At 44.6% G+C, this 15,486-nt stretch overlaps 1 protein-coding gene across 2 annotated transcripts in view; it reads left to right on the top strand.

The window, feature by feature from the left end:
- Positions 1–643: 643 nt before the first annotated feature.
- AMFR (autocrine motility factor receptor) overlaps positions 644–15,486 on the top strand; it is a 31,120-nt gene continuing 16,277 nt past the window's right edge. Inside the window, exons 1-8 of one of the 2 annotated variants that reach the window (XM_067302668.1) lie at positions 644–918; positions 2,527–2,619; positions 4,616–4,780; positions 6,586–6,738; positions 11,141–11,181; positions 12,013–12,145; positions 12,980–13,113; positions 14,641–14,751. In XM_067302668.1, coding sequence (XP_067158769.1) covers positions 676–918; positions 2,527–2,619; positions 4,616–4,780; positions 6,586–6,738; positions 11,141–11,181; positions 12,013–12,145; positions 12,980–13,113; positions 14,641–14,751 — 1,073 coding nt within the window. In that variant the 5' untranslated portion in view covers positions 644–675. Of the gene's footprint in view, positions 919–1,472; positions 1,589–2,526; positions 2,620–4,615; positions 4,781–6,585; positions 6,739–11,140; positions 11,182–12,012; positions 12,146–12,979; positions 13,114–14,640; positions 14,752–15,486 lie in introns of those variants that run through there. The other variant, XM_067302669.1, reaches the window with a different exon arrangement.

Here is a 15,486-nt window from a genome sequence, read left to right as displayed (position 1 = left end):
GCGTTCGGATGCTCTCTGATCTGCATCCCTGAGCAGAGGATTAGTCTGAGGGAGAAACTGAATAGTATAAGTAGGTGCAATATAATTTGGAGTGTCTTTGTTAAAAGTTAGAGAACCGAATTGCTGTTTTGAGATACTCTGAATATTTAAAGGCGAGCGTGGCTGTTGTTCAAAGCTCACCAGAACTGCTCTGGAAGCTTCTGTTTGTACGGGGCTTGGACGAAATAACGCACGGCTTCTCCCTCTGCGCCCACCGAAGGGGGGAGGAAAATAAAATTCGTCTTCTAGTTTTTGTGGGGAAAATGAGAGAACTAGTCTGGAGCGGGAGCCCCACGCGCTACCCCTTACGTACGGGGGCAGTGAGCGCTGCCGCCGCGCCGGCGCTCGCGTCACCCCGCCTCGCTCTTGCCCCCGGCGCTCCCGGGCGGGGGGCAGGGGGCGGGGCCCGGCGTGACTCAGCGCCGCGGGGCGGGGCCGCAGGGCGCGAGCGGCCGCGGGGGGGGAGGGGGGTCGGAGCCGCCCCGCAGCCCGTCGGGGGCGGCGCCGGCGGCAGGGAGGGAGGGAGGGAAGGAGGGAGGCGGCGGCGGGGCGGGGCGGGCGCTAGGCCGCAGCGGCAGCCGGGGGCGGCGGGCCGAGGCCGTGCCGTGCCGTGCCGGGCGGCGCAGGAGCCCCGCGATGCCGCTGCTGTTCCTGGAGCGCTTCCCCTGGCCCAGCCTGCGCACCTACACGGCGCTGAGCGCCCTGGCGCTGCTGGGCAGCGGCCTCAGCGCCTACCGCGCCCTCAGCCCGGCCCCCGGCGGCGCCGAGGCGGACGGCGGCGCGGCGGCGGTCGCCGAGCGAGCGGAGCCCCCGCGCCGCGCTGCGGCCCTGGCCCTCGACGTCGCCTACTACCTGCTCTCCGACAGCCTCTGCGTTTGGGTGAGGCCGCGCGGCGGCGGCGGGCCGGGCTCCCCCCCCCCCCCTCCCCGGCGGCGCCGGGCCCTGCTCGCGGCCCGCGGCGGGCGCGGGGCGGTGCGGGCGCGGGCGCGGGTGCGGGCGGGCCGCCGCGGCGCAGCCTCGTGGCAGAGGCGCGGCCGCAGCGGGGGGAAGCGGCGGCGGCGGCTCCCCCGCCCGCGGGCGCCGGCTTGGGGCGGGCCGGAGCCGTCGGGGTCCGGCCTGTAACGTAACGGGCCGCGCCGGGCCGGGCCCTCGCGGCGTCGCTGCGGCCCGGAGGCCGTTAAACTGCTCCCGAGGCTGCTCGGGAGCCTCGCCTGCTCCGTCCGCGCCTCTAGAGGGCTTTCTTGTTTTGAAAGCGCCTCCGAGCGGCTCGGCAGCTGAGAAGAAGCTGTTGCTCCCGGGCAGCGGCCGCCGGTGGGGGCGCGGGGCCGCCGGGCCGGGCTCGCCTCGCCTCGCCTCGCCCTGCCCTGCCCTGCCCCGCGGCGGCGGTGCGGAGAGGCGGGTGCTCGGCCCCGGCTGCAGGCGCGGTGTAAAAAAACAGAGCCGCGCAGCTGGCGGGAACCGTTCCCACCGCCTAAACGGGAAAGGGGAGAAAAAAAGAATTCGTGCGGCTCTTGGGACCCGAACCTGACAGCGGTGTGAATACGAGCAGGTGACTCTCGCTCGCTCATCCCTGCGTGGGGCCTCGCGGGTAAAGGCTCGGCAGGGGCGCGCTGGGAGACCCAGCTGGGCGGTCGCTGCCTAACTCTGCCTCGCGTCTGTCGGGCGGAGGTGGCGTTAGGCTGTTAGACGTCCGCTTTACGACGTGCCTGCTTCACCGAGACTTGCAGTTTGGATACGCTTAAGATATTAAGCCTCTTGAGTCCGTTTGGAAACTTGGGTTTGGGAACTTTAATTAAGAGCCCTAGAAAAGTTGGTTGCATGTCCTGTAGCAATGACAGGATGAGGCTGCTTCACCGCTTCTTTTCCTCGCCTTTTACTGTTCTGTATAGGTTAAAAGTTAGTTGCAAGTGTCACTGTCAAATAGAAACCATTTTCCCAGGCTGGTGTGTTCTGCTCCTTACTGCTTTGGTTTAAAGCAGTTGCCCACTGCTGTAATCCAAGAAGGATTTAAGCGGTGTAGTTATAGAAAGCATACATGTTATTGAATATGTTTGGAGACAGTCTCTGAATCTTGTTCTTGTGACAGTTGACAGGTTCAAGCTGGAGTTTTCTCATCTTCTATATGTTAATCAAAATAAACACCTTGGTGATCTATAAGTTTCCAGCTCCATGTTCCTTAGTGCTAAAATTTGCCAATCTATATCAGTTTATCATGAGGAGGTGGATTTGTTTGTTGGGTATACTGGATATCAAACTGACCACGCTAGTGTGCCTAGAAAGAAAATCAAGGGAGTTATCAGCTACAATACGTGTCTTGGAAGAGGCCACACTTAAATTACACCTTTAAAAAGAAAAAACAATAAAACAACCAACCAACCCCCATTTCATGAGCGACAGACGGTTCTGCTAGACTCCTGCTTTCCCCGTCCCGCTCCCTTTTCCAGCAGAGCTGAAGTATTTGCCGCTGACTGCTTTATTTCTTTTCAGGTACTAGTGAACACTGCCTGCTGTGTTCTGATGCTGGTTGCTAAACTCATCCAGTATATGGTGTTTGGTCCTCTTCGTGTCAGTGAGAGGCAGGTAAGACAGACAAATGCATTGTCTTGGATATCTGTGTTGCTTTCATGTAGCCTAATTTCTTGGTGGATGACTGGTGTAGTTTTCTATATAAAATTGCTGAAGGTTATACAATAAATGTAAGTTTTAAAACAGTATAAACTTAAATCTTACCATTTGGAGTTCTCGCTCTGTAAAATGTTATTCAGTGAAACTGCAGAGGTGAAAATCCACCCAAGAAGCCCTTCGATTTGTCACGCAAGTATTACGTAGCTCGTAGCCACAGCCACAAGCTTCCAGTTTATTTCTGAGTGGAATTTTTCATTTTAATCGTTGCTATCGTATTTTACAAGCCCATGGTCAACTTGAAAATCCTCTTTCCTTAATAAATGTTGTCAGATTTCTTAGTGTACCTCATTTCAGAATATTTATTTATTTATATATATATGTTCTTTGCTATTAAGTTTGCATTTGACAGCTCTTCCTCTGCATTTCATAGTTAGTTAGTCATCTGCACTGGCAGGTTGAGTTTGTTCTTGTACATTGCTTTGTGGCTTGACTGCCGGAGGAGTGCACGTATTTTTTTATCTTCAGACATCGGATGGATGGTTTATCTATCCTCAGGTATAAAAGGGGTAGGCAGTCATGTGCCCAGAGAAGGGAGATGAAAGGGCTGAAAACTCAAGTTGTTTGGTTCTGGTCTTGGGCTAGGTGAGAAGGTTTTTAAAAATTCAGCAAGAGGACCAGTAAAGCCCTTAGTTCCTAAAAACAAGTTCCTGCAAAAGACGGAAGCAGCAGCAGTGGCACGAATCATATTGGTGTAGTAAAAAAATAAAAGTAAAAAGGAGCCAAAGTTGCTGTGTGTAAATGCAGTTCTCTAGGAAAAATCGGGCCGTGAGGATTTTTGACGTGCGGAGCCGTGTGGCACATACGGCCTCATTAATAGTCACAGGTCTCCCAAAGCTTGTGATTCACAGCCCTTACAGCCTCTGAGTGAAGGGCATTTGAAACAAGGCACTCCCAAATTGCTTTGGGCCAGATTTTTTTTTCTTTTTTCTATCCTACATGGACCATAAGGATGTGGATTTTTAAGCAGCGATAACTTCCAGAATGTTCCCAGCTCCCTTCAAAACAGGCCTGAAAAGCAGTAACAGTGTGGGACTCATTTGCTTTTGCGCAGCTGGGGTATGCTCCAATTCTCATTTAAAGGAAAGCTGTTTATTAATGTTGATGAGCCAATAATGTTGGCATCCTGAAGGAATTCTGTGCCCATCTTAACTATCCTACTGGTGATTTCATCCTGTTCTTGAACAAAACATTCTATTTCATAAAATTTTTCTATCCACAACCAGCTGCTTTTTTTTTATCTGCTATTTGAGACCATCGTACTGTTTCTTTCCTACTGTGTGTGTGTGGGAATAATTGGTTTTTATTGCTCATCCATCTCGTTCTTCACTGTAGGCATTGTGCTTTTTAAGAGCAGACTTTGTCAGCTTTTCTTAATCATCTCTGCACTTGATGAGAAAGGTAGCTTTTTGACAGTTTTTTGGAAGCAGGGTGCTAGGTTAGGTGGGCACTTGGTTTAACTAAGCATGGCCGTGAATCTAACCAATCTAGCAAAGAAAACTTGGTATTTGTGGCCCAGTAGCCACATTACTTGGGCATGGAAAATCTGACCAAGACCAGACCTCCTTTGTGCTAAGCACTGTTTTAGAAATATGGCAGGAAACTGCGCTGTGCGCTATGTAGCGCTATTTTGCTGCAGTGGTGCAAAAGACTGAATAGATACTAAGGGCTTCTAATAGTTCTAATATGGTTTGAGATTCTGTAAGGTTAACAAATATTATTCTAGTTGAGTATGCAACTGTCTTTTGTTAACGTATTTTCATGTCGCTACTTGCATCCTTTTTTAACTCTTTTTCCCTCCCTCCCTTTCTCCCATGCCTATTTATCTGCTATGGGCAGGCAGACGTGAGTTGTCAGTGCTTTCACTACAGTAACCAAGTGTCTTCTTTTTCAGCATCTGAAGGATAAATTCTGGAATTTCATTTTCTACAAGTTCATCTTTATTTTTGGCGTGCTGAATGTTCAGACAGTGGAAGAAGTGGTCATGTGGTGCCTCTGGTTCTCTGGACTTGTGTTTCTTCATCTCATGGTTCAGCTCTGCAAGGATCGCTTTGAATACGTAAGCTTTGATTAAGGGCTATCTTTTGGGACGTGCAGATTCCTTTTCTGGTTTGGGCATTGACTCATGATGGGTTGCAAACAGATCATTTAGACCTTTTCCCCACCCTGAGGTGCTGAACACGTGCACCTCCCATCAGCTTCAAATATATTTCCTTTGGAGTGCCATACCAGTCTTACTCCTTCAGTTTTACCATCAGACAAATAGAGCTTAAGATGCTTATTTTCTTTAATAAATTGGCCCATGTATGTGCCATGTAATTTCTGTTATGTAACTCCGTAAGGTGTCTTCGTAACTCTCCTTAGCGAAGAAATCTTGACGACGGTGCATCCCTTAGATTGGTGCCCTTTGGGATTGATCTGTAAAGCCTCTTTCTGTGGATTCTGTGCTCAGGTTTCATGCTAATAGTGCTATTTACATCTACCAAATGTTGACTGCAAATGGCTTTACAATATACTATACAAGTTTTTCACATAAGCTATATCCCAGTTTGTGTTAATACCAAGAATAAATTCAACAGAGGGAGACAGAAATTGAAAGCTAGGCAAGGAGGAAGGAACTGGAATCTGAACAATAAATTTTGCTCTTTAAACATCTATAGTGTACATGTCTTTTCCTCAGCTCCTCTGTCCTGGAATAAGCATTTAAACTAAAATGAATTCCTGAATTTCCTTTTGATAGTTTAGTACTTTGTAATTTTTTTTATTAATATCCGGTAAGTTCTGTCAGTTCATGGGGGTAGCTGAGTACTGAAATTAGATTGGTTGGTATTAGGAAAATTGAGACAGAAATGAGCAAGGCAGTCGTCTGGTAGTGTTTTAGTGGTGTTCAGAAAGCTATAAAAGAGCAAAGCCTCTGCGGGAAGATATCTTTATTATGTGTTCTTGAGAGGAAACTTGGAAAGAGGTTTTTCTTTTGCCTTCAAAGCTTGTATCATAATATTGGACAAAATGGCACATGTGTGATTTGCCCTGCAAGCTCATTGGGGTGGATGTGGAACAGAACCAAATATTAATGAGGAAGAATGAATTTAACAACAAAACACGGGAGTCAACTTATTCAGTCGGGTCAGGCTACAACTTTGGGCAGCTTCTTATTTCTTTGTCCTGTTCTTGCCCTTCCAGCGCTGATGTTTTGCCTCCTGTGTCATCTTTGATTTAAACAGTTTAGGTGTAGCCTGCCATTAAGGTAGTTTAGAGGATTAGTAAGTTGTATGTACTATTGAATGAGACGGAGAACTATTTTCATTAGACTGTCCAGCTGTCCCTAGCTGCAAGTGAGCTTTTTGAGGGAGATGCTTCTTTCTTCCAGAAGAAAATAACTGTGGAAGAACTAGTGGCTGGAAGATGAAGCTGGACAAATTCAGATCAGCTGTAAGGTGCAAAATCTGTCAGAGTTGTTATTCCCATCCCTTGTAGTCTTTAAATCAAAGTTAGGCATCCTTCTAAAAGGCATGCTTGTCCTACGCAGATGCTGTGGATTTGATGCAGAAACTGCTAGGTGAGAGTCTGGTTTTCTTGCACAGGTGATCTGAAAATTAGATTAAATAATGATAATGATCCCTCCTAGCTTCAAAAACCCTGTGAACATAAATGACAGTGAGATGAACAAGACTTTGGGATGCGGTGTGGTTTTAGCTTTCTTTCAGCATCATTTGTTGCTACATTAGGTGGTTGAGATTGTGCCATTGGTTTTATTCTGGAAAACAAAAGAATTTCCTGAATGAGGACTTGTTTGGTGAGGTGAGTATGGAGGGCAGGGTTGATGAAGCACTCCTTTAAACCTGTTGTGTATTTATGTTGCAGCTTTCCTTTTCTCCTACCACACCCATGAGCAGCCACATCAGAGTCCTGACCCTGCTCATCGCCATGCTCCTGTCCTGCTGCGGACTAGCAGTTGTCTGTGGGGTTATCGGCTACACCCATGGAATGCACACGCTGGCTTTCATGGCAGCAGAGGTGAGGCTCCCTGCAGACGTGGGGGTGCTTCTGCCTTGTTTCTCAGTCATGGTTTGGGGGATATGTGGGACTCTTTTATGGGTGGTGGGTTTTCTATTAGTTTCCAGAAGAAATTCAGAAGATGCAAACAGCCCCTCCCCTGTTTCATGGTTGCCAGATCTGCATGCTTTCTCTGTTTAAAGTTTAAGACTTGCAGATCATCTTTGTTTGAAGAGGAGAATGAGAGGATAAATCTGTAAGATGATGGCTGAAATCAAATGTCAGTGTATGAAAAAGTAATGGTTGTGCTTCATGAATGTTGCAAGAAGAGTTAGTTGAGATGCCCATTAGAGAAGGGACGAGTATATGTGCATAGGTAATGTGCATCCCAACCCTGTTTCTTTGAGGTTGTATTTTCTATTTCATTTCTCCCCAAAAAGGAATGGGACTAACATCCTTTCCCTAAGGTATGCTCACATGACTTGCTCATGTTTGTGTAAAAAGTTGTGTCTTGGCTGAGATGCAGCAACTCATGTTTGTGCGCTCCTGAATCCATTGCAGCGTGGAGTAAACATGGGTTGTTGCACTCCACCTGAGGAAGTGGTAATCGCCAACAGAGGGGTGGTAACCAATATAGCTGCAAGTCTGTCATCTTAGCACATCCTCAGTTCAGACAACAAACAGTGTAGACAGCTTGTTTTGTTCTCCGCTGTCTTCAATTTGTATTCAGAGTTAGTGAGGAGGAAAGAAGCCAGGCAGATGGAAGTAGGACAACATGATGCTGGCCACCACAGTTCAGAGCTAGTTTTGAGAAGGCTCATGGAGAGAAGTAGGAAACATAGGAGCAGTGACTGCTTGTAGCTGCATAACAAAGACTGTTTAAATACTTGGCAGTTGTTAATATATCAGTTAACTGTCCCTTAAACATGAGAATATGTCAGAAGGTCAGATTTGCATCTATGTAGTGGAAAAGTTTTGAAGATTTGTTGTGTTGGTGTCTTTAGTGGGTGGAGTCTTGTTAACATTATGTCTCTTATCTTGGCTTGACAGAAGGCTGTATCTGTCTCCTGCCAGCCCGGGGTAGATTTATCAGGGAGTGTTATGGTGCTGAAGCCTTGCCTCGTTCGCGCTGCACCATGTGGTGTACATGTTTTGGGTCACAGGATGGGGCCCAGCTTATTCATGTCAATAGGAGCTGTTGTGTCTGGCTTTGCGGTGCGTTTTAAAAACGGTTTTGTGTTTTGCTTCAAAAGCCTGGTGTTTTAGTGGAACGCTGACTCTCAGCAGGGCTCTTGATTTACAAAGTGGTGGCAAAATCAGCCGAAGTGCATGGTCCGTGGTCAAGCCATCGATCCCTGTAGCCTACTGTGCTTTTGGTGGACAGTAGTGGAGGCTTAGGGAGAATATACAGGAAAGGGTCTCCTACGCTTGCTTCCGGCAACTGGTGTTTAAGGACATTCCTGCACTGACAGCTGCACAAGTCTCTTGGGTTTGATAGCTACAGATGGACTCTGGAAAGTTGTTTAATCCTTTTTTGAACTCATTTATACTTTGACCTCTGCAATAGCCAAAGGCAACGGATTCCACATTTAACTGGGCTTTGTGTACACAAAAGAGCTCTTTTAGTTGTGCCAGATCTGCTGCCTGATAGTTTCCCTGGCTATCATCTATTACGTTTGCGGTGGGAAAACCAGCCCAGAGTCATTCCTTGTTTACCCTTCTTACACCATTTATGACTTTAGAGACCTTTCTCCTTTTCCCCTTCTGACCCTTCTTCCAAGCAAGAGTCCTAGTCCATTTAATCTCTCCTTATATGAAACTGTTTAATATCTTGCCCTTTTCTGCACCTTTTCTAATATACCTTTTATGGGATGGTGCCCATGAGTAGTTTCCTTCACTTGGATAAAACGTTTAGGTTTCCTACTGTACAGCTACTAACGGTGACACCTCGTGGCAGTCTGCAAGCTCTCTGCAAAAAAGCATTAAACCAGGAAGACTAAACTGTTTTCTTGGTGGTGGCTTGTGTGATGCTGTTTGAGAGGGACCCTGCCAAGCGTATGCCATTAGCGTATATTTAATTACATTAAGTTGCATTAAGCTATTTTTTTCTTCCTCCTGACTCTGCAAACATTGATTTAGCTTGATGCCTCAGGGCTTGCAATAAAGCAATATGGATGTTTTTCTTGGGTTTTAGGTAGGCTTCCCCTTATTCTGGGTTGTTTGTCAGTGCCCAGAAAACGATGAATAAGGACAGTCGGTGGTTTGTTTGTTTCTTTTATTTGAATAAACAATAATTTTTTTGTTGTTTAATATATGGTACTTGAGAATTACAGTTTAGCCTGTAATGTCCAGCCTGTTTTTGCACCTTTTTATTGTTAGAAGGAATTACTGCATTCCTGTAGCAACTGTACTCTGATCCTGTTCCACACGTGTTAGTTAAGCCCATGTAATAACAGCAGTATTTACATCTTAGAGCTGTACCTTGCAGATAGTAGTGTATTTTCTGTACAGCTTCTCATGCCGCACCCATTGAGCATTTAAGTGCTGAGCTACATGAGTAATGTCTGTAAGCTGTGTATTCTGCCGCGGAGTCCCCAGGGGACAAGTGTGCGGTTGCCCAGAGAGGTGGTGGAGTCTCCTTCTCTGGAGATATTCAAAACGCGCCTGGATGCAATCCTGTGCAATGTGCTCTAGGTGACCCTGCTTGAGCAGGGGGGTTGGACTAGATGATCTCCAGAGGTCCCTTCCAATCTCAGCGATTCTGTGATTCTGTGCGCGGAGTGGAGCAGTTTCTTTCGGGCAGAGCAAGATCTGTTGAGGTGTCATCACTGCAAATGTTCTGCTGGATGTTCAGAACCTCAGATTATGGCGTTGTGTAACTTGTGATGCAATATTTTACTTTCCGGGAAGTATTTCTCATGTTAGAAGGTAGAAATGCGTCGCTGGGATCAGCGTAGGAGCTGGGGAGCCTTGCCTTGGCCAAATCTGTGCTGGCTCATTATTTCAGTTTTGCTGCTCTTGCTGGCTCAGCACTAACCAGTATAAATAATATCTTGGCCACAAAATGGTGAATTACAAGGAAGTATTAAAATCCCACAGATCCCGAATGCTGACTTATATTTTTAACCTCTTAAAAGTTACAAGGCCTAGACTCTTTGGGTTGACAGATGTCTTCCTTATCAGAGATTTTATGCTATATGACTAGTTTTGATACAAATCTGTGCTCAAAGCATATTCATCCAGCAGATCAGAAAATCGTTCTGTTTTACCGCTTGCAAGGTTAGGATTTGGACACGTTTACTTTTGCTCTGTGGTTTACTCCAAGTTTCACCGTAGCTGAAAACCTCGTGAGAACAAGGCAGGGCCTCCTCCTGTCCCCCAGACGTGGCTGTTTCGGCGGGAGCTAGAAGAAGGTCTCCTAGCCTGCCTGCCAGGAGCGGCTTGTGTGCTGATTTAAGTTTTTTGTGGAAGATGGCTCCTGATGAGAACAGAACACAGTGGTAGTGACTTGACGTTATACTCTTGACTAACTTTTTTTGTGGTGTTTGAATGATTTGTGTGTCTTATCCTGAAGCCATTATTTGGACAAAAGATTGTAGTGGTTGTAAAGTAATCACAGAAACACATTTTTTAAAGCCATATGATATATAATAAACAATTGGCAAATGTTTTGGGTTTTACTAAAGATTAAATGTGCATAGAAGCATATTTTTAAGAATTTTTTTTACAAACAGAAAAACATCATTCAAAACTTTATTGCTTTATTGCTCTAATGGGGCATTACCTTTTTTGATGTTTTCAAATACTGTTTTTACTACTTATGCAAAAGTGTGCCATCGAATCAGTTTTACAGAAATGGTTTGCAGTTGCTCGTTACAAATCCCCTGCATCGTAGTGTCACTTGGCCCCTGCTACCTGAGGGGTAGCATGGGCACTCTCTGAAGGGACTTCATCCTGTCTTATTTTTTTTTAATGGGACGTCACAGCAGAGGGTCAGGGAGTTGTGGGACTGACAGGTTAGGGAGGGAGTTAATGGGGCCGTTTCTTAGATGACAAGAGCATGTGGAAATACAGTTAGGTATTCTAGAAGCAGACTTTTCCGCTGACTTGTCTTTAGAATAGATTCTTGATCTACTTATGCTTTCTCATACACTCGATTTTTTTCTCTCTGCTTAGCATAGAGGGGTGAGTATGACTAAGCAGAGAAGTTATTTTCTTGCTGTTCACCTCTCTCTCAGCAAAGGGGGGATATATTTGAAAGTGTTTCCATGGTTCTTCTAGAAATCCCTGCTACTGTTCGATTCTTTGAATTTTTCTTGAGCAGTGGGATGGGGAGGGGTGTGCTAGTTTCAGCTGAAGGTAGCTGAAGTACGACTGTCTGTGATAGAAGCGTGAGATTAATGTACCTTTCTCTCTTCTACAGTCTCTGCTTGTGACAGTGAGAACTGCTCATGTGATTTTACGGTAAGTAGGCTATGTTTTATGCGATGGTCATTCCAAGAAGGCAGTGCAGATAGGGTGGGCTGTTTTTGTTTTTTTAAGAGGTGTATGTAGTTACCTTGTTGAATCGCAAGTGTATATTTGGAGATGGGCAAAGGTTATTAACTTTAGACAGTACAATTTTTTTAAATGCAAATACTGCAATGTATGGATATTTTTAGTGGGTGCTAATAATACCGTGCCTGAGGCATAGATAAAAATGGATTGGTGCTGTTGTACAGGGGTTGATTTAGGCTACTTCATGTCATCACATTGGATTTCTTTTAAGTCATCTTAATCTCTAGAACTTTTACTTTAGAAAAAAATGGGATGTACATGCATATGTAATGCTCGTGTATGTACATGTGGACCATGAGGTGTAGAACAGAAAACTTTTTTGCCCGTGTCACCAGTGGCATTTCAGGTCTGTCTCACTAAGCTGTAACGCCTCCCCTGAGAAACACCTCTCAGGTTGCAAACCATGGGTCTGTAGTGTGCATGATGGTGATCCCAAGCTTGGCTTTCAGTCCATGCGGGTTTTTTTAGCAAATGCTACAATATCTCCTCTGCCAGATGGTCGTCTCTGTAATGCCGATGTGGGCTAAGCCTTGCTGGCCTTTTGCCTTTTTCAAATAGTGCTGTTTGAAACCAGCCGTGTTAGAAAGACAAGGGAAGTGCAGAGTTTGCGCACTGGGTTTAGGAAGGGCAAAGAATCCATGTCCAGAAGTTGTTTGAAAAATGTATAAAATAGTCTGAATGTTAGAGATTTTAGCTAATGGAAAATATAGAATGACATTGATGTTCCTGCTCTTGCAGATATGTAATTCATCTCTGGGATCTCAACCACGAAGGAACGTGGGAGGGCAAAGGCACTTACGTGTACTACACAGACTTTGTCATGGAGCTAACCTTGCTGTCGCTCGACCTGATGCATCATATTCATATGCTGGTATGAAATATGGAGATAATGTTAAGCAAAGAGACTTGTCTTAATCTGAAGAGTACTGGGCATATATATTTTATGCTTTTCTGAGTCGAATGTTACAGAGAAGCTCTTTATTTAAAGAGGAAACTGTAGTAGACTTCTAGGCATTCTGTGTAACTGGAGTTCTTGGAAACAAATTTTTTATGGAGTATTAATGACCATATAATTATCTGTTTAATAGATGTTTCATTAGCTTTGTCTCTTAGTAATAACAAACTGAATCATCAGGAGAAATGAAACATTTTCATTGTTAGCAGGGGACATCAGACTGAAGAGGACTGAATACAATTTATTATAAATGCTGTGCTGCTTAAGTTGTATCTGCGAATGTAAAGAGTAGCAATTCTTGTGAATGTGTATGACTAATCTGAATAGGTCTCAGCAGAGGAAAAGCTATTCAGTGCTGCTTTCGCAAACTTTTTTTTCTCTTAAGACCCAATGCAGTTTCTTGTGGCAGAAATTCTGCAAATAAATCTTCCCTCCACTAAATTCCTTTCTCCTGTTCACCCCTTATTTATACAGACTAGGTAATGATTCTTTGAAAACAAACACAAAAAAATGAGGAGAAAGTGTTAAAATGTTTGGCTTTCTGGTTTGTTTTTGTTTTTTCTTTTCTTGTTGTTTATAGTGATGGTGGTAAATTTGATTGGAAAATCCAGAGCTCTTCAGGCTATGTTAATGTTTGTTTTATTGGTTAGTCTGGCATACATATATATATATATATATATTTATTTGTAAGTCTGCCTCTTGATTCCCATGGTATTTTTTTTTCTAATCACCATTCTGTTTTCTTTAAAGTTATTTGGCAATATCTGGTTGTCAATGGCTAGCCTGGTGATTTTTATGCAGCTGCGTTACCTGTTTCATGAAGTTCAGCGAAGAATTCGTCGGCATAAGAACTACCTGCGTGTGGTCGGAAACATGGAAGCTATGTGAGCCTCTGATTTGCTTTGGGGATTTGATTTGGCTCTTGGAGGGAGGATCCTGATCAAGAAGTTGGGGTTCTTTTATGTTCTTTTTGTATATGATGTCATGTGGTAGGCAGGAGAGATACAGCTTGCAAATCCAGCCGTTAAGTCTTTACGCCTAGGGTGTATTTTACAAGTTCTTTGTTTCCGTGTTGTTTGTTGCAGGGGACGCGCTTTTGGGGTTTAACAGATATATGAGGCTGACTTCATAAGAGCGGCATTACTGATAACAAGTGAACCCCCCTGCCCAGTATTTCTTCCCTCATATTCTCTTGTGTTCTGCCCTAGGCAATAGGGGTGGCATAAGCTCTGCAGAGCTCTGCCTGTCTCGGCTGTGAAGCATCGGCTTTGTGTCTGATGGAAACATTTACTGGTGTAGCTAGAATTAAATAATAAAACGGATCATATTAACTAGTACAAACCTAGTGCCAGGCTGTAAATGCTCTTAACTTCTTAAGCCATAGCATTCAGTTACTGCCTGAAATTGAATCAAAATCTTAATTTGAGGAAAAAATGTATTCAACTTTAAGTATGAAAGACTGTAGCCTGCCTCCTTCATGTTAGTAGCTTATTTAAAACCCTGACTTCTCTGGAGATTGCTAAGGTTTTCTTTGTGAAAGCTCATTTAATAGCTACAATAACTGGTTAAGAGCTGCATAACAAAGTTCACCCACAGTACGTTATTTTTATTCGGTAGGTGTAACACCTAAACCCCTCTGTAAGCTGCTCACAAGGCTGTTTGAGTTGCAAGTATCTTGGACTTCTTGTCCAAGTGACTTGATGTGGTTTTTTTGTCGTTCTGGTTGTTTTGGAAGAACCTCGTTCTAGCTTCTTCCTGAAGTTGCCAATGGAAATTTGCTCCATGGGTTTGTTTAGTCATTTTTCAGGCATATTCCATGCTAGCAGTACTGTGAAATGTTCCTATACCACTCATCACCATACTGTCTCTGTTTGGATACTACATAGTAGCTGATCGCATGGTGCTGTAGTTAAACAAACAAACAAACAAAAAATCAAAGACAAAGTTTTTTTGAGGGGGGCAAATTTATGAGGGCAAATATAGTCAGAGCATACATGTTTCCGATCCCAAGAAAACATCTTAATTTATACAGCTTTTGAAATTCATTTAGAAAAATGACATAAGCCAAATCTGCGCAGATTATAACTTGAGGTTCACAACCTAATGAGCATATTCCTTGGAAGAAAATAAGTCAAAGTTTTTTCAACCTAGGGCAGATGGGGACATGTGCAAGAAAAATATGTCTGTGAGAAGGCATGGGAGAGGTGTGTGCAGGAGACTCGGTCTTCCTTTGCAGTGTGAGTTCTAGATATGGAAAAGATAACAAACCTGCTGGCACATCTCACCCAAGGAAAAGCAGACATGGAGGATAAGTGTTTTCATTGCAGGCGACTGCGGAGAGAAGGCTGTGCTGATCTGGCATAATCACTTTCTTGTCTCTTTTTTTTTTTTTTTCTTCTTCTTCTTTGTAGGTTTGCAGTCGCAACACCAGAAGAGCTAGCGGTCAATAATGATGACTGTGCCATTTGCTGGGACTCCATGCAGTCTGCACGAAAACTCCCTTGCGGCCATCTCTTCCACAAGTACGTTTCTGGGGATGGAGACAGTGGGGTTGACTGGAGGAAGTAAGAGTTATGTGCGCATGGCCTGAAAGTTAGAGCAGTATGACAAGTAACCGCCTATCAGAAAAGCCATGATTGCCTACTCCTTGTGTCATCTTGGTCTGTTGCTAATTACAAAGTAAAAATCATGTTCTCTTCAGTCATTTTCATGTTTGAGTTAGATTCACTTGGTGCATCTTTTCCCTCAAGGTAAGTGTATGCATCTTGTCAGCTAATGGGTCGATAGTATTTAGGTATGGTATTTTAAGTGGAAGTCCGTACCCCAGCTTGCTGTGTAAATATTTGGGGTGGCAGACTGTTTTTTCCCCTTGCTTTATCCCAGTCTTCACTTCCTCCATGAAGATGCATTGATTTTCAAGTGATGAAGAAAATTCGGCATTAGCCCCTTAAGTACCTTTCAGGTATCAGCTTTAAAGGAAAAACAAGAAATATTTTTTGCGTAGTGCATCCCTAAGTGGTGATGGGTGCTCCAGGGCAGTTGTGGAGGCCAGGACTGTTTATAAGATTTCCTGTGGGGGTCAGAGTCCGTCAGGGCTATAAAACACATTAAACAAATAAACCATCCAGCTGAAGAGGTCCCTAAACAGCTGATGGTTGGGAGCTGGGAGGCTCTTGACCAGAGGATCACACTATCTACTTGTTTTCTACACTTGCCATATAGTGAACAGTAGCAGATGCTTGTGGAGACAGTATGCT

Source organism: Apteryx mantelli, chromosome 10, assembly GCF_036417845.1.
Source record: "Apteryx mantelli isolate bAptMan1 chromosome 10, bAptMan1.hap1, whole genome shotgun sequence".
Taxonomy (NCBI): domain Eukaryota; kingdom Metazoa; phylum Chordata; class Aves; order Apterygiformes; family Apterygidae; genus Apteryx; species Apteryx mantelli.
The sequence above is the reverse complement of the archived record's forward strand: the minus strand, read 5'-3'. Positions and strand labels throughout refer to the sequence as shown.